Source organism: Melospiza georgiana, chromosome 6 (assembly GCF_028018845.1).
Source record: "Melospiza georgiana isolate bMelGeo1 chromosome 6, bMelGeo1.pri, whole genome shotgun sequence".
Lineage (NCBI taxonomy): Eukaryota > Metazoa > Chordata > Aves > Passeriformes > Passerellidae > Melospiza > Melospiza georgiana.
This window is the reverse complement of record NC_080435.1, coordinates 62,374,743-62,394,924: the sequence shown is the minus strand read 5'-3', so window position 1 is coordinate 62,394,924 and position 20,182 is coordinate 62,374,743. Positions and strand designations below refer to the sequence as shown.

General features: G+C 52.5%; 1 protein-coding gene across 1 annotated transcript in view; it reads left to right on the top strand.

The window, feature by feature from the left end:
- ATL1 (atlastin GTPase 1) overlaps positions 1-20,112 on the top strand; it is a 32,534-nt gene extending 12,422 nt beyond the window's left edge. The window contains exons 3-14 of the mRNA XM_058026448.1: positions 658-792; positions 2,443-2,547; positions 2,734-2,784; positions 4,387-4,443; positions 7,324-7,416; positions 8,405-8,543; positions 9,721-9,848; positions 10,405-10,461; positions 11,056-11,127; positions 13,688-14,119; positions 16,043-16,057; positions 19,339-20,112. Of these exons, the coding sequence (XP_057882431.1) occupies positions 658-792; positions 2,443-2,547; positions 2,734-2,784; positions 4,387-4,443; positions 7,324-7,416; positions 8,405-8,543; positions 9,721-9,848; positions 10,405-10,461; positions 11,056-11,127; positions 13,688-14,119; positions 16,043-16,057; positions 19,339-19,449 (1,395 nt within the window). The 3' untranslated portion in view covers positions 19,450-20,112. The remainder of the gene's footprint in view (positions 1-657; positions 793-2,442; positions 2,548-2,733; positions 2,785-4,386; positions 4,444-7,323; positions 7,417-8,404; positions 8,544-9,720; positions 9,849-10,404; positions 10,462-11,055; positions 11,128-13,687; positions 14,120-16,042; positions 16,058-19,338) is intronic.
- The last annotated feature ends 70 nt before the right edge of the window (positions 20,113-20,182 follow it).

The window sequence follows — 20,182 nt, the reverse complement described above, 5'->3', positions numbered from 1 at the left end:
TGTGGATTCAGCTTTGGAGCAGGAATGTTCACATCTGCTGCCCTGAATCACAGAATCATTTAGGCTGGAAAATCCCTGGAAGATCATTGAATCCAGCCGCTAACCCAGCATCACCCTGCTCACCACTGAACCTCATCCTCAGGTGTCTTATCTGTGTCTTTTGAGCACCTCCATGGATGGGCACTCCACCACTGCCCAGGGCAGCCTGTTCCAATGTGTGACCACCCTTCCAGTGAAAAAAAAAAAATTCTCCTAATATCCCCCCCAAACCTTTCCTGGTGTAACATCAAAATGTTTCCTTTTTTCCTGGGAGCAGAGCCCAATTCCCACCTGGCTACCCTCTCCTGTCAGGGAGTTGTGACGGTTCCCCCTGAGCCTCCTTTTCTCTAGGCTGAGCCCCTTTCCCAGCCCCTTCAGTCTCTTCTGGGGCTCCAGACCCTGCCCAGCTCCCTCAGCCCCTCCTGGTGCTCCAGCCCCTTCCCAGCTCTGTTCCCTTCCCTGGACACTCTCCAGCCCCTCCATGTCTTTGTTGTGAGGAGCCCAAAACTGAGCCCAGGATTTGAGGTGCCTTGAGAGTGAAAGGAAGGAAAAACCTCCTTTATGGGGTTCTTAGCTCTTTTTTGCCACCTGCAGCAATGTTTGTGCTCCTCCCTGCAGGAGGCAGTGGACTGGGTCGGGGATTACAACGAGCCCCTGACCGGGTTCTCCTGGAGGGGCGGCTCCGAGCGGGAGACGACCGGGATTCAGATCTGGAGCGAGGTGTTCCTGGTGGACAAGCCCGATGGTACCAAGGTCTGTGTGTGTCTCTGCTGCTCATTTCCCTCCTTTTCCAGCTTTTGAGACCCTCCTGCCTTGTCTTAGGTGGTTGTCCAAACCTTCCCTAAGGAAGGTTTTCAATACTGTGTCTCTGTTTAATAACAAAAGGAAGTGGTATAAAAATATTTTTTTAGAGAATGTAGTTTCGATAATAATTTTTAACATGGGTATTTCACAGAGCTGAGGGGTGGAATGTGGTGATTTTGCATGGGAGGCATTTGTGGAAGTGATGTAAAAACTTCAGTGTAATTGACAGTCTGTAGAGCTGCTGGGAAGTTGTACACACCTCTGTGAAAAACACATGTTAAAGATGTGTCACAGACATCTTTTATGGAAAATCCTTTCCTTAGGATTTTTCCTCCTGAGAAGCTGAGAGGCCTCAGGAACAAAATGTAAACATTGATTGTCTGCTGCTGTGGAATGCAACAGGTGCATCTGGGATTGGTCTCATGTGGTTGTTTCTAATTCATGGCCAATCACAGTCAGCTGGCTTGGACTTTCTGTCCGAGCCACAAACCTTTGTTATCATTCTTTGCTATTCTATTCTTAGCCAGCCTTCTTTCTTCTATTCTTGTAGTATAGTTTTAATATAATATATATCATAAAATAATAAATCAGCCCTCTGAAACATGGAGTCAGATCCTCATCTCTTCCCTCAACCCGAGACCCCTGTGAACACCGTCACAAAGATGGGTTTAACAAAGTGAGGTGATGAGATGTCCAAGTGTCCCTGATATGTTCTCTAAGTGTCCCTCAATTCTGGGCATCCCAGAGTTTATTTCTGTACTATTCCCAAAAATCTCGAATCTCATGTCCTTGCAAACTCCTTCCTTTCCTAGAGCAGGAGTTGTAAGGTGAAGTTTCTTCATTCAGGGTTGTCACGGTGGATTTGGAGCATTCTGCCAGGAATATTTGTATTTATCAGGAATATATGTATTTATGCACTTCAGCTCAGAGCATGGCACCCAAGTGACCCTGAGGCATTCAGGGTGTGATTCCTGATGTGTGTTTGGGTTCAGAAGGTGCAGTTTGTGTTTGGGTTCGGGAGGTGCAGTTTGTGTTCGGGAGGTGCAGTTTGTGTGTGGGTTTGGGAGGTGCAGTTTGTGTTTGGGTTCAGAAGGTGCAGTTTGTGTTTGGGTTCAGAAGGTGCAGTTTGTGTTTGGGAGGTGCAGTTTGTGTTTGGGTTTGGGTTCAGAAGGTGCAGTTTGTGTCTGGGTTCAGAAGGTGCAGTTTGTGTCTGGGTTCAGAAGGTGCAGTTTGTGTCTGGGTTCAGAAGGTGCAGTTTGTGTTTGGGTTCAGAAGGTGCAGTTTGTGTTCGGGAGGTGCAGTTTGTGTTTGGGAGGTGCAGTTTGTGTTTGGGTTTGTGTTTGGGTTCAGAAGGTGCAGTTTGTGTTTGGTTTCTGGTGCAGACTCAGCCGGTGTCAGAGGAGCAGAGCAGTTCCCTCAGTACCTTGCAGAGCACTGATTTTGCTGCCGGCTGGGGTCACCCTGCTGTCAGGAGTGGCTTTTGCCTCGTCCCCAGCAGTGAGGAGGCTGAGGCAGAGGCAGTGAGGCCCCAGCACAGCCCCCCAGCTGCCACTGCCCCCATGGCACGTGAGGAGCTGACAGGAGCTTTGTGCCCCACAGGTTGCAGTGCTGCTGATGGACACCCAGGGCACCTTTGACAGCCAGTCCACCCTCAGGGACTCTGCCACCGTGTTTGCCCTCAGCACCATGATCAGCTCCATCCAGGTAAGAAATCTGGGCTGGAGGAGTTCAGCCCCAGGAGCTACAGAGCCTGTCAGGGCTTCCTTCCTACCACTGGGGCCTTGCCCTGTCCCCATGGGGATGTCACAGCTTTGGCCACACCAGCCACGTGTTAGCCCCAAGGACAGGCTGCTCTGAGTGATCTGAAGTTGGTTTTTTATTTCAATGCAGGTTTATAACTTGTCCCAGAACGTGCAGGAGGATGATCTGCAGCACTTGCAGGTAAGAGAAGCTTTGGGGTAACCTAATTGGGCATGGAGTGACCCCAGGGAATGGCTTCCACTCCTGGGGGGCAGGGTTAGATGGAATAAAGGAAGGAATTTCTGCCTGTGAGGCCCTGGCACAGGTTTCCCAGAGAGGCTGTGGCTGCCTCATCCCTGGGAGTGCCCAAGGCCAGCTTGGATGGGAGCTGAAGCAGCCCTGGATAGTGGAAGGTGTTCCTGCCCATGGCAGAGGTTGGAACTGGGTGGGATTTCAGGTCCATCCCAACCCAAACCTTTTCTTTTTATTCTGTGATTTTATTGTGTGATTGTGAATTACCAGCCTGGATGTTGCCATCTGGTGCTGCCTCAGTACAGGTGACCCTCTAAGGGTGATTCCAGCCCTGACTGTTGGGGACAAGCAGCTAATGGGATTTTTGTGACACAGGTGTCCTGCCTATTTCCTGGAATTACCTCCTGCTTTCTCTTCTGTTCAGTTGATTGATTGGTTGATTAATTAATAGGTTTTTCCAGGAGCTTAAGGAAAGGAAAGAAAAGCAAAAGTCCAGCTGAAAAAATCAGCATTTGAATACTTCTGAATTATCTCAGTCCATAAATATTATTAGCAATAACACTTCTTTAACACTGAATTTATTCAGTGCAGCTCTGATCTTTCAGTTTGGATTTTAAGCCATGACTGTTTAACAAGTTGACCCATTTTTAGGCATCTGTGAAACACATTATTGTGCCTTCAGTTAGAAATTAGAGTGCAGAGAGACTGGAGAGTCCTCAAACTTTGCTGCTAGGCTGATTTTGGAGTCTTTGCACAGCAGGGGTTTGCAGGGAAAGTACTTAGTCCTGAATTCATTTCCTTTCCTTCCTGGAGTGTTTGCAGGGAGCAGGGCTCCAGCAGCCCCTGGAGCACGAGGAGTTTCTGGTTGATGTGAAACCAGCAGCAAGCAGCTGATCTGAGCCATTTTCCACAGATTTGGCAGGCAGCAGCTCCAGGCTGGGATCTCTCACATGAGAGCTCAGCAGGGTGATGGTTCCACAGCAGCTCCCTGTGCCTCTGGGATGTCAGCTGGGAGCCCAGAGCCTCTCTGTGTCTGGTGTTGCTCACTCATGAACATCCCCTGCTGCTCCAGGGAATCAGAGGATTCCCTGCAGGGATCATTGATCAGCTCCTGGCCCTGCCCAGACCCCACCAGCCCCACTCTGGGCATCCCTGGCAGTGCTGTCCCAACCCCCTGCAGCCCTGGCATGCCCTGGGTAGTGCCAGCACCCTCTGGGGCAGGAACATTCCCTGAGATCCATCCTGACCCTGGGAGGAGACTCAGGGCCAGGTTTTGGGGTGTGAAATGAGGGTGCTGTGGGCTCAGAGCAGCACTGACCCCACTGTTTGTGTTTTCCAGTCCCTCACATTTCTTACTCGTGACTGGAGCTTCCCTTATGAGTTTTCCTGTGGATCTGATGGTGGTGCAAGATTTTGGAGGAGAGGAGCTGGCCTGGCTCAGCTCCAGCCTCCCCCTGGGTCCTGTCCCTGTCACAGAGCTCAGTGCTGCTGTCCCTGTGTCCCACAGTGCCAGACTCACTGTCCTGTCCTGTCCTGTCCTTCTCCTTCCAGCTTTTCACCGAGTATGGCCGGCTGGCCATGGAGGAGACGTTCCAGAAGCCGTTCCAGGTGAGTCCCAGCGCTGCTCGTGTGTCCCGCTGCCTTCACCACGAGGTGTCACTGCAGTTTGCAGCGTGGGGGGAGCTGGCACCGCCTGGGGATTGCTCAGCTGCTCCAAGGAAGGCCTTTGTGCTTCCAAATACATCCAAAATCCCTCTTTTTTTTTTTTCCTCCCTCACCCCCTGCCTTGCCAAGAGCTCTGCCCTGTCCTGCCAGGCTTGGAAAGCAGCTGGTGTTGCTGCAGGTTTGTCAGGAACTCTGCCCAGCCTTTGTTCTGAGAGGGTTGAACTCACCTGCCCTGGGAATCCCTGCTCCTGGCCAAATGAAAGGATAAGGATTAGCAGAGCTGTGGGAAAACTCGGTGTGAGTGGGGTTTTAGCTTCAAATTAGGGACATCTGTTCATCCTTCTGCTCCCCAGCCTGGGAAAAGCTGGTGGTAAAAAAAAAGAGAGAGCATTGGGCATTCACAGTAGGTGAGGTTGGTTCCTGTTTTTAGAGACACAGAAATGTTTTGATTAGGAAGTTCACAAACCCTCACCCAACCTAAAATAATACCCAGCAGAGAACAAAGCATGCTGTAAAAATCCAAAGAGTAATTGGGAATGAGTTACAGCTATTTTACATTTGCTTTCCCACATAAAAAGAGAATTGTTGTCCTGGAAGGACTGAGGGGTTTATAAGGTGTCTGTGGTCAGGAAGTGGAAATAAAATTAAAAAGTTAAAAAATACAACAAATGGACAAATTGAGATTTTTTTCAGGTGTATTGGATTCTGCTGTGATAAATGGTAAAGCTAAAAATATATATGGCAAAAATATATGACAGGCAAGAGCTTGAAGAATGTTGTAACATGGTACAGCAAAAAGCCAGACATTAAATAAATATTCCTGCTCCTTATTTAAATACTGGGGGCTAATGTAGCCAAATATTCCAGTGAAAGTGAGATACTTCCCACTCCATCAGGGAAAAGGAGGCTGTGAGGGGAGACTTAAACATGCTTAACTCATTAGGGCTGGATAAGAGGCTCTGATTTTCCCAAACACTGTAATTGCTGTCAAGGCACAGTTTGTGGATGGAGAGTCTTGTCAAACAATCCCATTATCAGTTTTGGAAAGAGCTGTGCTGATAAAGGTAACTCTCACCATGATCCATTGCCTTCTGTCAGCCTTATCTCTCCAGGATGCTGATGGAAAGCAAATGAAGTCAGCATTGTCTGGTTTAATCCATAGTTAATGGATTAAAAACTCATTAACTGATAGATGCCAGAGCACGCTGAACTAATTGGAACTAATTGTGGGGAATGATCATCCTTCAGAAGTGTTTCCTTGGCATCCCCCCAGGCTCAATGTCATCTTCATGAGTGATCAGGGGGAAATGATCAAACTGGGAACCCTTGTGGGTGTGACAGATGTGGCAGAGGGGTCAGTGGTGCTGTGGCCAGGTGAGAAATGATCTCCTGTCTGCATCCAGCGTGGGCTGCTTCCTGCAGAACCTGTTTGGAATGTGACAGGGTGGATGGGAAAGCAGGAAAAAGGAGGATGAGGAGGTCCTGGCAGAGTTTTTCCAGAGCAGCTGTGGCTGCCCCTTGATCCCTGAGAGTGTCCAAGACCAGGCTGGACAGGGCTTGGAGCCACCTGGGATGGTGCAGGTGTCCCTGCCATGGCACTTTTAAGGTCCCTTCCAGCCCAAACCATCCTGGGATTCTCCAAGCGTGATGGTGAATAAATGCAGTGGCACTGATCCTGCTGGAAGGGAAGGGAAATGAGACTTGGCAGTGGAAAATTCACATTTCCCTTTGTCTCCCTCCTCTCCTCACACTGAGGAGCCCTCACCAGAGGCAGGCCCTGAAAGTGGAGCCTTCTCAAAGGCAGTGGTAAGCACAGCCTGTCTGGAACAATTTTACTTCAGAAAAAAAAAATAATAATAATCCAAATTCAAGGCGTGCATCATGTGTTTGTGGAAAAGTCCTAAGCATGGGCATGTCTCTGAAGCACCTCTGGTGTTTGAGAACAGCATGTCCTCAACCAGCTCACTGGGTGCACTCACTGTGGCTTCTCCTGCAGTTCAAAAAGGCCAGCTCACTGTTCTCTCCTCTTTTTTTAACTTGTTCTGATGTTTTATGAAAGAGAAATAGCAGGAATATTTCCCCTCCCTCCATTAGATTTTTGTTCTAAACATAGATAAACTTTAGGGAAATTCCAGTGAAATGGGTTCCACTTGCTGAGCTGCTTTTCCCTGTTCCTGAGAGGAACTCTGGCACCTCTGCCAGGCCCTCCTGGGCTTTGGCATTCAGCATTTCCCCCTCCAAACCCTTTATTTCCTACATGGGATCTTGTACAGATGAAGCAGTGGAGACCTCATTTTTTTTCTGAAAACTTAATTTTTTTTTTAAAGATTCAAAGTTGACCGTTCTGGTATTTATTTATTTATTGCCCAGGAACTTTGAATGCCTCAATAAAGATTACAAAAGCCAATGATTTCGTATTCACCCTCATTCCTCTGCATCTGCTTCTCATTAAAAGTCTGTCTGGAAGGCTGCCCAGTGAAAAAGGCTGAAAAAATGAGCCTGTAGAATTCCCATAGGATGGAAATGAATGTGGCTGGGCTTAGGGAGCTTGCTGCCTTTTGTCCTGGTTAGCAGCAATCCCTTTTCTTGGGCACTTTGGGTGATTGATGTTGTTCTCCCAGCCAGGGACTCAAACTGGTGCAGAAATTTGGGGCTGGGACAGTGGGGTGGTCTCAGTCCCTGCACCTGGCACCTCTCATTTCCACCAGGAAAGGTGGGAGATGCTGCTGGGGCTGGGAGGAGACTCAGGGCCAGGTTTTGGTGTGTGAAATGAGGGTGCTGTGGGCTCAGAGCAGCACTGACCCCATTGTTTGTGTTTTCCAGTCCCTCATATTCCTTGTTCGTGACTGGAGCTTCCCTTATGAATTCTCCTATGGATCTGATGGGGGTGCAAGGTTTTTGGAGAAGAGACTGAAGGTATGTTTTGCCTGCTCTGGGTTCTGGATAGTGGAAGGGATGAGCTTTAGGGTCCTTTCCACCCTGATCCACTCTGTGATTCCATGATTTTCCTGTTCAGCTTCATGGCCTCAGCCCTGGAGGTCAGCTGTGAGCTGCAGTGCAGGTTATGGTCACACCCAGTGCCTTAAAATGCAACAGGAGCCATTTGGGGAGGGGGAATTTCCAGAGGAGCCATTTGGGGTGGGTGGATTTCCCAGAGGAACCATTTGGGGAGGGGGAATTTCCTTGCCATGTTCAGGGTTCTGCCCAAGCCCAGCTCCCTGGAACTCTCTGGGAGAGCCCAAAGCAATGGGAGTCAGCAGATTCCCAAGAGACTGGGAATGATGCTTTAGTAATTAGGGAGTTGGACAATCAAAATGATGGGCAAGGGCTGCTTGGGATCAGTCAGGAAATGCATGGCTGATCTGGTAGTGGAGAGACCTAATTATATGTGAGACAAGCAAGGCCCTGGTGGGCAATCCCAAATATTTTTGTGTTCCAGTCATCCATGGCCATGTGCAGTTCCCAGGTGATGATAACATGCTCCAGGGCAGGTGGGCAGAGATACTCCAGTTCCTTCTCTTTGTCCTCATGCCTGTGGAATCCTCTCCTTTCCCCCACAGTGTGGAGTACCCTGTGCTCCTGCCAGCTTTATCCCAATGTTCCTATCAGAAGGAAACTCAAAGTGTGGGAAGTAGATGGACAGCACAGAGCTCTTGCTCTGGTGACCACTGGCAGGACCTGAGGGAAGAGCTGGAGCTGTGCCAGGGGAGTGTAACTGGATATCAGGGAAGGGTTCTTCATCCAGAGGGTGCCCCAGGGCATGGTGACATTCCCGAGGCTGCCAGAGCTCCAGGAGCTGCCAGGGATGCCCAGGGTGGGATTGCTGGGGGTCTGGGCAGGGCTGGGCTCTGCTCCTTGAGGGCACATCCAGCTGAGGATGTTCTGTGCTTCCCTGTCTCCACAGGTGTCAGGCAACCAGCACGAGGAGCTGCAGAATGTCAGGAAGCACATCCACTCCTGCTTCACCAAAATCTCCTGCTTCCTCTTACCCCACCCCGGCCTCAAAGTCGCCACCAACCCCAATTTCGATGGAAAACTCAAAGGTACAAAGGCAGAGCTCTGCTTTCTACCCTGATTCCTTGGAAACCCTGGCAGGCTGTCCTGCTTGTTCCTGAAACCCCCAAAAGTGTTTTCCATGAAAAACCTCCTGGGAGAGCAGTTGGATCCCCCTCCCAGTGCTGTTCACACTCCCTTGTGCTTCTCCCCAGTGCAGCAGACCAATGTGGAGAGAGAAAAGGTTTCCAGTGACAGGAAAACTGGGAAGGGCAGGGATGACTCTGGATGTTTGTGGATGTGGTGTTAAAGCTGCAGGAAATTCCTGTGCCTCACCTGCACAGGCAGAGCCTGCTTGCTGCAAGGCTGCTGCCTGTGCTGGGTGGAAGGCTGGTTCCACAAGCTCTCAGAACAGTTATTTCCCTTTGAAAAGCTTTCCAGGGAATATTTAATCTGCCTTGACTTATCTGATCAGTGGTTTCCCTACAGGGCAGGCTTGGTTCAGCAGGTTGAAAACAAGAGAGAAGGAGAAGAGAGCTGTGGTGAGATTCTCCACCCCAAAAGGAGCCACATGCTGGGGATATTTTTAGGTGTTTGTTGTGAGCTCCTCACCAGCGTGGCTGGTTCCAGGCTGCTGCAATCTTAGCAATAAAGTGGACCATTAACTACTAAAAATAAATTAGCAGGCAAAGATGGGAGTTTTCCCCTGGTTTTGTCTGGCTCAGACTTGCTCTGTGCAGAGCAGGAGGGAGATGTGCTGTGGGGAAACTGAGCTGAGCCCTGGAGCTCCCCCTTCATCTCAGGTGCTGGGAGTGTGGAACCATTGCTGTGTGCAGACAGGAGCTGTCAGCAGCTGCTTGACACAATTTTCTTGTTGCCTCAGAGCTCTACTCAGCTTTTTGTGCTCTGATGGAAAAAATGTGGGGGATTTTCCCTGCTTTCCAAATTCCTGGATGTTGCATTGATTTTTTCTTTTTTTTTTTTTGCCTTCAGTCCTATACAGTTGAATTTAATGGAAACACCAAAAACTCCACCTGAGAGCTTTGTCCAAATCCCCCTGGAGCTCTGGGCAGCCTTGGGGTTGTGCCCATTCCCAGTTCCTTCCACCCTCTGGGTGAAGAACCTGCCATGGCAGGGGACTGGAACATGATGGTCTTTAATGTCCTTTCCAACCCAAACTGTTCTGGGACTCTGTGATCCCTCTTTTTTTCCTTTTTTTTCCCCCAGAAATAGATGATGAGTTCATCAAGAACTTGAAGATTTTGATTCCTTGGCTCCTTAGTCCTGAGAACCTGGATGTTAAGGAGATCAATGGCAACCACATCACCTGTCGAGGCCTTGTGGAGTATTTTAAGGTATTTATTTCAGAAAAAAGTGGATTTATTCCTGCTAAAGGGGGAAGCAGCAGCAGGCAGGAGCAGTGACAGTCCTGACTCACTGCAGCAGAGGGCAAACACCTCATGGTCATTTATTTGACCACACAACAAGCCCAGAGAGTGGGAGGAGCTGTTTCCCTTTCCTGGAGAATTGAGGGCCGGAGGGGGATAAGCTGAGGGCTCTATTCCAATTGCCTTTGGAAAAAGCTTATTTTTGTTGTCATGGCTACTGGGACATTTCCATGAGAGACATTGGTGAGTAATTCTCACCACCCACTCCCAGGGCTACCTTGGCTCCTTCTCCTGCAGGGAAGGGACAGAGGTAGGTGCAGATCCTTTGGGAGGGACACTGGGAGTGAGAGGAGGAGGGAGAGCTCCAGTGACTGACCCAAGGAGTGGCATTTTCTGACCAAAGCCATCTTGTGCTGGAGCATCCTCCTCTTCCCTGCCTCTGAATGCTGTCTGGAGCTGGGTGGGGGTGGCTGCTGTAGCTCCTGTGATTCCACATGATTCCCTTTTCCCTGCTCTTTTCCAGGCCTACATCAAGATCTACCAAGGGGAGGAGCTGCCACACCCCAAGTCCATGCTGCAGGTAGGTGTGAGTGGGAGCTGTGGGAATTCCAATAATTCTGGAATTGCCAATAATCCCCAGGAATTGGCAGAGGTGTCCAGCACAGTGGGGCTGCTGGGACTTCATTCCAAATGCCTCAGTGTAACCACCCAAGGGAAGAGTTTGGCATCAGGAGCCTGACCTGGCTGAGCAATCCCAGCTGGGATGGGCTCTGGGGAGTTGCTGGCTGCACACAGCCCCAGCCAGCTCAGCTGAGTGTGTCCCTGCAGGTGAATGACATCCTGGGGGCCACACAGGGAGGGGACACACGGAGGTGGCTGCCAGAGCCAGCTGGGAGTGCAGCTGGAGCTGTTTATTTGTGGCTGAGCCTTTTATCTCTTTCCTTGCTGCTTCCCACAGCTGAAGCCAGAGTTTTTGTAGCTCTGGCTTGGAGGGGAGGAATCCTCTCTTCATGCAGGATGTGTGAATATGGGATGAGCTTATTTGGGGTTGGTTGGAGGCTGGGAGAGCCCCTTGGCTGATTCTGGGGGCCACACACATGTCCTGGCTGTGTCACTTGCACAGCTTAACCCTGCCCTTCTGCACCTAAATGTTGTGTCCCTTCTGCCCTTACAGGCCACAGCAGAAGCCAACAATTTAGCAGCAGTTGCCACTGCCAAAGACACCTACAGCAGGAGGATGGAAGAGGTGGGTGGTGATGAGTCTGCCCCTTCCTGCCCCTGTGTCCTGGCTCTCCTGTCTTAGATTTATGGAATCCCAGAAGGGTTTGGGTTAGAAGGGACCTTAAAGCCCCTTCCAACCAGTGCCACCCACCCCTGCCATGGCAGGGACACCTTCCACTGTCCCAGGCTGCTCCAAGCCCTGCCCAGCCTGGCCTTTGACATTTCCAGGGATCCAGGGGCAGCCACAGCTGCTCTGGGCACTCTGTGCCAGGGCCTCACCACCCTCACAGCCAGCAATTCCTTCCCAAACCCTAACCCCTAGTCCTTAACCCTAATTTTAGATTTTTCCTGTGTCAACAGTGATGTTTCAGGAATGATTTCTGTGTATAAGGAGTGACATTTCAGGGATGATTTCAGTGTGTCGAGAGTGGTTTCAGCATGTCATGAGTGGCAGTTCAGGAGTGATTTTCCCATTTTATTTCCCTGATTTTATTAGGAGTGCCATTTCAGGAGTGATTTCACTGTGTCAGCAGTGATGTTTCAGGAGGGATTTCTGTGTGTAAGGAGCGACATTCCAGGGGTGATTTCCCTGTTTCAGGAGTGATTTTCCTGTGTCACAAGTGCCATTTCAGGAGTGATTTTTCTCATGTCAGGAGTGACATTTCAGGGATGATTTCACCATTTCAAGAGTGATTTCCCTGTGTTAGCAGTGACATTTCATGAGTGATTTCTGTGTATAAGGGATGATTTCCCTGTGTCAGAAATGCCATTTCAGGAGTGATTTCCCTGTGTCAGAAATGCCATTTCAGGAGTGATTTCCCTGTGTCAGCAGTGATGTTTCAGGAGTGATTTCCATGTATAAGCAGTGACACCTCAGTGATGATTTCCCTGTATCAACAGTGACATCTCAGTGATGCCAGCAGTAATTTCCCTGTATCAGCAGTGCCATTTCTGGGATTATTTCCCTGTGCCAGCAGTGATTTCCCTGTGTCAGGTTTGATTTCCCTGTGTTATCAGTGCCATGTCAGGGATGATTTCCCTGTATCAGCAGTGCCATCTCAGTGATGATTTCCCTGTATCAGCAGTGATTTCTGTGTATAAGCATTGACATCTCAGTGATGATTTCCCTGTATCAACAGTGACATTTCAGTGATGATTTCCCTGTGTCAGGGTGATTCCCCTGTGCCAGCAGTGATAGCTCAGTGATGATTTCCCTCTATCAGCAGTGATTTCCCTGTGCCAGCAGTGATTTCCCTGTATCAGCAGTGCCATTTCAGGGATGATTTCCCTGTGCCAGCAGTGATTTCCCTGTATCAGGGATGATTTCCCTGTGCCATCAGTGATGATTTCCCTGTGTCAGGGATGATTTCCCTGTGCCATCAGTGACATCTCAGGGATGATTTCCCTGTGTCAGCAGTGCCATCTCACGGATAATTTCCCCATACCAACAGTGATTTCTGTGTACCAGCAGTGCCATCCTGGCAGTGCCATGTCAGAGATGATTTCTCTGTGTCAGGGATGATTTCCCTGTATCAACAGTGACATCAGTGATGATTTCCCCATCCAGCAGTGATATCTCTGTATCAGCAGTGCCATCTCAGTGATGATTTCCCTGTGCCAGCAGTGATTTCTCTGTATAAGCATTGACATCTCAGTGATGATTTCCCTGTGTCAGCAGCACCATTTCAGGAGTGATTTTCCTGTGTCAGGGGTGATTTCCCTGTATTAACAGTGACATCTCAGTGATGATTTCCCTGTGCTATCAGTGCCATCTCAGTGATGATTTCCCTATCCAGCAGTGATTTCCCTGTATCAGCAGTAACATGTGAGGGATGATTTCCCCATGCCAGCATGGCCATCCCAGCAGTGCCATTTCAGTGATGGTTTCCCCATGTCAGTGATGATTTCCCTGTGTCAGCAGTGCCATCTCAGGGATGATTTCCCCATACCAGCAGTGATTTCCCCTTGCCAGCAGTGCCATCCTGGCACTGCCATGTCAGGGATGATTTCCCTATCTCAGTGATGATTTCCCGGTGTCAGTGATGATTTCCCCATCTCAGTGATGGTTTCCCTGTGTCAGTGATGATTTCCCTGTGTCAGCAGTGCCATCTCAGTGATGGTTTCCCCATGTCAGTGATGATTTCCCAGTGTTAGGGATGTTTTCCCCGTGTCAGGGATGATTTCCCCGTTTCAGGGATGGTTTCCCCATGTCAGGGATGTTTTCCTGGTGTCAGTGATGGTTTCCCTGTATCAGCAGTACCGTGTCAATGATGATTTCCCAGTGTTAGGGATGATTTTCCCATCTCAGTGATGATTTTCCCATCTCAGTCATGATTTCCCTATCTCAATGATGATTTCCCCGTGTCAGTGATGATTTCCCCGTGTCAGTGATGGTTTCCCAGTGTCAGTGATGATTTCCCCGTGTCAGTGATGGTTTCCCCATCTCAGTGACGATTTCCCTGTGTCAGTGATGGTTTCCCCGTGTCAGTGATGGTTCCCCCATCTCAGTGATGGTTCCCCCATCTCAGCAGTGACTCCCCCGAGCCGCCCCCTGAGTCCCTGGGTCCCTGCCCGTGTTCCCGCAGGTGTGCGGGGGGGACAAGCCCTTCCTGGCGCCCAGCGACCTGCAGGCGCGGCACTCGGAGCTGCGGGAGGAGGCGGTGCGGCTCTTCCGCGGCGTCAAGAAGATGGGAGGGGAGGAGTTCAGCCGGCGCTACCTGCAGCAGCTGGAGGCCGAGATCGACGAGCTCTACATCCAGTACATCAAGCACAACGACAGCAAGAACATCTTCCACGCCGCCCGCACCCCGGCCACGCTCTTCGTCGTCATCTTCATCACCTACGTGCTGGCCGGCGTCACCGGCTTCGTGGGCTTGGACATCATAGCCAGCCTGTGCAACATGATCCTGGGCTTGACACTTATCACACTCTGTACCTGGGCTTATATCAGATACTCTGGGGAGTACAGAGAACTGGGAGCTGTAATAGACCAAGTGGCTGCAGCCTTGTGGGACCAGGTAGGATAAAGAGCTTTTGATTTCCAAAAAAAATCACACCAAAAGTGGCCTCCCTGCGCCCTGCCGGGTTGGTTGGGTTTTTAAGCATTGAGTTTCCTGGGGGTTTTCCTCCCCCTTTGAGATGGTTTTGGTTTTTAGGGTTGTTAGATCAGTGCAGGGGCACCTTCCCAGTTTTAATGGAAGTTTTAATCTGTTCCTTAGAGCTCCCAGGTGGGGAGAGCAGGGGCACAGGAGTTGTTGCAGATGAGTTTGTGCAGTTTGTTGTAAGGGGGAGCTCACAGGGCTGCCCAGTGGCTGCAGCACAGGGGGCTGAGCGAGGCTGGAGCTGTCCCTGAGCCCCCAGTTGTGTCCAGTGTGGAAAACAAGCTTGTGTAGAGCTGACAAAACTCCCAGCAAGCTCTTTGGTTCTGCCTCTTTCTTTCCTCCAGGTGCGGTTTGGTGGGGCCCTGTGGGGATGGGCAGCTCTGGGGGAGGATCCTGGTGTGTGTGCTTGGTGTGTGCATGGCTGTGGCTGTCAGAGAGGAGCAGCCCGGGCTCTGTGCTGCTTCAGGGCTGGGGTTTGGGCTGTTCCTGCTTCAGGGCAGGGGTTTGGGCTCTTCTCTGTTTCAGGGCAGGGGTTTGGGCTGTGCCTGCTTCAGGACAGGGGTTTGGGCTGTCCCTGCTTCAGGGCTGGGGTTTGGGCTGTTCCTGCTTCAGGGCAGGGCTTTGGGCTGTTCCTGCTTCAGGGCAGGGCTTTGGGCTGTTCCTGCTTCAGGGCAGGGGTTTGGGCTCTCCTTTGCTTCAGGGCTGGGGTTTGGGCTGTGCCTGCTTCAGGGCAGGGGTTTGGGCTGTGCCTACATTAGGGCAGGGCTTTGGGCTGTCCCTGCTTCAGGGCAGGGGTTTGGGCTGTGCCTGCTTCAGGGCTGGGGTTTGGGCTGTCCCTACATCAGGGCAGGGGTTTGGGCTCTGTCCTGCTTCAGGCCAGGGGTTTGGGCTCTCCCAGCTCTGCCAGAGGTCGAGGCCAGATGTTGGCTGTGCCAGTTTTGGCAGCAGACCCTGATTTCCCACTGCAGGGAAGGGAAAGCCCACAGAGGCTCCCCCTGAGCCCTGTTCCCCATCCCACAGGCTGCAGGGCCCTCCTGCCCTTCCCCTGCAGAGCTGGAGCAGCTCCTGGATCCCCCAGGAGCCATGGCAGCCCTGAGTTCTGGCAGGGAGGGCCCTTCTCCTCCACCAGAGAGGTTTCCATGGAAAGCAGGCACATTCCTGCTCCCCGTGCAGCTTTGGGGCAAGGAGAGGCAGCACTGAGTGATGTTCCTCCATGCCAGAGCTGGCCAGTGGTGCTGTCCCAGCTGGGTTCATCCTGTCCCTTTGCCCAGGGACCCTGCCCAGGAGCCTTTGGGATGTGCTGGAATGTTCCATGCCAGGGCAGGAGCTCAGCAGGAACAGGAGCCAGGCAGCAGAAGGTGCTGGAATGTTCCATGCCAGGGCAGGAGCAATGGGAATTCAGCAGGAACAGGGGCCAGGCAGCAGAAGGTGCTGGAATGTTCCATGCCAGGGCAGGAGCAATGGGAATTCAGCAGGAACAGGAGGCAGGCAGCAGAAGGTGCTGGAATGTTCCATGCCAGGGCAGGAGCAATGGGAATTCAGCAGGAACAGGAGCCAGGCAGCAGAAGGTGCTGCCCCACTGCACCACATCCAGCTGGGGGAAAGCAAACAGGGGGAAGTGCCTGGAGCTGTCCTGGCTCCCACAGGCCCTGGGGCTTCCCAAGAAAAGGGAAAGTGCTCCCAGGAAGGGTTTGTGGCACAGGGGAGCTGCTGTGGCCTTGGCAGTGGGAGCAGAGCAGGGATTTGGGGTGAGCAGCCCGGGGATGAGCTGCCATGCACACTGAGATCCACAGAGCTGTTTCTCTCTCTTTCTGTCTCCCCTTGCCCTGCCTCTCCCAGGGAAGCACCAACGAGGTAAGTGGCTCCTGCCCCCTGCACGCTGCCAGCCCTGGGCTCTGGGAGAGGCACCCTGGCCCCAGGAGCTCCCTGGGGCTGTGGGGATGGATGGATGGGAGCCAGAGGAGGGCTCGGGCAGCAGCCCTGGGGCTGGGGAGGGCGTGGGTGTGGGCACTGCCCTGCAGGGGCCAGCTGGGACAGGGTCTGCCTGGGGATGGCAGGGCACCATTGGATTTTCAGCTCTGTCCCATCAGCTGTCTGGGGGTTCTCCTGTTGTGCCAGGGTCGGACCCAGCCCCAAGCCCAGGTTGTTGAGGTGCAGGCAGGGAGAGCTGGGGAGCCCCCGGGGCTGGGCAGGCTCTCAGTGCTGCTGGAGCTGCTGGGGGTGCTGCTGGTGGGGATTGAGCCGAGTGCAGGGCACAGAGTTCAGCACCCCCAGGGAGTGCAATCCTGCTCTGAGGGGAAATGCTCCTGCCCAGCCCTCCAGGAGCAGGAAAACCTGGATGGGACAGGGACATTGTGCCCCACTCAGTGAGACCCTGAGAGCTGCCTGCAGCAGGAGGGTCTGGAGCTGCTGGAACAGGGACAGAGGAGCCACAGCAGCCAGGCTGAGAGCTGGGGGTGCTCACCTGGAGAGGGAGAGCTCAGAGCCCCTGGCAGGGCCTGAAGGGGCTCCAGGAGAGCTGCAGAGGGACTGGGGACAAGGGATGGAGGGACAGGAGCCAGGGAATGGCTCCCAGTGCCAGAGGGCAGGGATGGGTGGGAGATTGGGAATTGGGAATTCCTGGCTGGGCTGGAATTGCCAGAGCAGCTGTGGCTGCCCCTGGATCCCTGGCAGTGCCCAAGGCCAGGCTGGGCACTGGGGCACCCCAGGACAGAGGGAGGTGTCCCTGCTCATTCCAGGGGCATTGGAACTAAATTTAGGTTTTTAGGGGTCTCTTCCAGGCCAGTCCATTCTGGGACTCTGTGTGTGCCCAGCTCAGCTCCCTGTGCTCCTCCTGCCCAGCCCTGCAGGGTCCCCGTGGGAGCTTCTGGAATGTTCCTGGGGCAGAGCCTCACCAGGATCTGGTTAAACCAAAAAAAAAAGCCAAATTTCCTGCACATGGGCATTGCTTATTGCAGCTCTGGGTCCCAGAGCCTCCCCAGCTGGCCCAGACATTTCCATGTTTCACTGTGTCCCCAAAGTGGCAGTGCCACCTCCTGAGCCCCTGAGCTCTGGGGCACTTCCTTTAGAGGAAATTGAAGCTGTTAAAAACCATCCCAATCCCCATCCCAATCCCATCCCATTGATCCCATCCCATTGATCCCATCCCAATCCCATCCCAATCCCCATCCCATTGATCCCATCCCAATCCCCATCCCAATCCCCATCCCATTGATCCCATCCCATTGATCCCATCCCAATCCCCATCCCAATCCCATCCCATTGATCCCATCCCATCCCAATCCCCATCCCAATCCCCATCCCATTGATCCCATTCCAATCCCATCCCATTGATCCCATCCCAATCCCCATCCAAATTCCCAATCCCATCCCAATCCCCATCCCATTGATCCCATCCCATCCCATTGATCCCATCCCATTGATCCCATCCCAATCCCCATCCTATTCCCATCCCATCCCAATCCCATCCCATTGATCCCATCCCAATCCCATCCCATTGATCCCATCCCCATCCCATCCCAATCCCATCCCAATCCCATCCCATTGATCCCATCCCATCCCAATCCCCATCCCAATCCCATCCCATTGATCCCATCCCATCCCTCCCAGCAGCCAGGGTGGTTCCTCAGGGGTGCAGGAGGCAGAGCACAGGATTTGCTGTGGATGAGGTGTTGAACAAACCCTGCCATGTAAAATTGGCACTGGTTTGGCATCACAAAACCCCTAAAACAGCACAAAGTTCTGTAAGGGGGCCTGGATGGGGCTCGAAGGTGAATTTTCAGGAAAGACAAGCAGAGAAGTTGTGTGAAGTCTCTTCTGCCTCTCCACTGTGTTCCCAAACAATCCCAAACCACCCCTTCTGTTCCCAAAATCCCATTTGGGATGGGATCAGCATCCCCTTGGACACCTCTGGAGGCTCCTCACCCTCACCCTCCTCCTCCTCACTGCCCCTTCAGCCTCTCCTGCTCCATTCACCCCCTGAGCACACGAGCTCCTCGCCCTGGCCGTGTGTGGGGTCCTGGTGCCCCTTCCCAGCACTCCCAGCAGGAGCTGAGGGCTTGGGCTTGGTTTATTCCGCCCCAGTTCCGTTTGAAATGGCAATGTCAGAGCTGTGACAGTCGGTGACACCAAGTCCTGAGCTGTGTCCTGGCACCTCCTGTGCCATTTGCCGTGGGATGAAGGTGAGGAAGAGGCAGGGAGGAGCACGAGGGTGTCGCCCACTGTCACCTCATGGGGTCAGATGTCACCTGGCCCTGTCGGTTCCATGTGGGAATTGCAGCCCCACAGCTGCTCCTGCCTGTTCTGAGCCTGGCCTGGCCCCAGGACAAACAGAAAATGATAAAATCAGGAGGAAAATGGTAAAATCAGAAAGAAAAAATCCCCATCATCTGCAGGAAGATGATGGGGACAAGGAGCAGAGCCACCCCTGGGGCTGAGGCAGTTACGGAGCAAAGGCTGAAGCTGCAGGAGCCAAAACAGGGAAAAAAGCCCCCAAAGGCCCCACTCATGGTCTAAATGAAGGATTGATAGAGCTTGGGGGACATGAGGGGCTTGGAAAATTGGAAAATCTGGTGCACAGAACGCACAGGGGGTTGGGATGGATCAGGATTCCCTGGGATTGGAATTCCCTGGGATCAGGATTCCTTGGGTTTGGGATTCCCTGGGATGGGGGTTCCATGGGTTTGGGATCCTCTGGGATTGGCATTCCCCAGGATTGGAATTCCCTGGGTTTGGGATTCCCTGGGACCGGATCCTGTAGGTTTGGGATTCTCTAGGATTGGAATTCCTGGGTTTGGGATTCCCTCAGATCAGAATTCCCTGGGATAGGGGTTCCCCACGTTTGGGATTTGCTGGGTTTGGAATTCCCTGGGATAGGGGTTCCCCACGTTTGGGATTCCCTGGGATTGATATTCCCTGGGTTTGGGATTCCCCGGGATTTTGGGGTTCCCTGGGTTCAGGATTCCCTGGGTTCAGAATTCCCCAAGTCTGGGATTCCCCAGGATTGGGGGTCCCTGGGGATTGGGGTTCCCTGGGATCAGAATCCCCTGGGTTCAGGATTCCCTGTGTTTGATATTCCCCGTGTCCGGGATTCCCCGGTGGGCAGGAGCCGCTCAGCGGGTGCCGTCTCTCCGCAGGCCTTGTACAAGCTGTACAGCGCGGCCGCCACGCACAGACACCTGTACCAGCACGCCTTCCCCGCGCCCCGCAGCGAGCCCGGCCCGCCCGCCGACAGGAAGCGGCTCTAGGAGCGGCCCCGGCCCCGCTGGCTCCCGCTGGGTCCCGGTGGGTCCGGCTGGGTCCCGGTGCTCCCGGTGCCGCCCCCGGTGCCGCCCGGCCGGGGCTCCCCGGGATCGCCGCCCCGCCCGTGTCCGTCCCAGCCCGCCGGGAGCGGGGCCAGCACGGGTGTCCCTGTCCCTGTCCCTGTGTACAGACGGCGCTGCCGCAGCCCCGAGCTTTGGTCCGTCATTGCCAGCGACTCCCAGCTCGTTTATGAAGCCTTATTTCCTTCCCCCTTCTTAATTAGTCACCACCGAGGAAACGATAATTGACGTGATACCGCAACTAAAACGGCCGGAGCTTGTCCAAAAGGCAGTTTATTTCAGGTACTTGAAGAAGTTCTAACATGTAACCACGTTTGTTTCCTTCGTTTAACTGTTTAATGCCATGAACATAATGGAAGTGTTAACTTGCTTTATCAGACACTGCTAAGGGCACTTGCTGTGGTCTGTCAAGGGTGCTGTGAGGAACCGTTTCTGTTTGTCTGCACAAAGTGTCACTTTGTAGCTGTTCTGGAGGAAGTTTCTCTGTATTCCTGTACATATTTATCCACGATAGTGCATAGGATGTGTGGTACAGTCCTATTCTTTTATTGTCAAGACTATTAAAGTTTGCTTTTGGTTCCTAAGAAATTGGTCCTTACAGTGAAATTATTTATTACCTCAGCAAGAGCTTCTCCTCTGGGTTTTTTCACATGTTTGG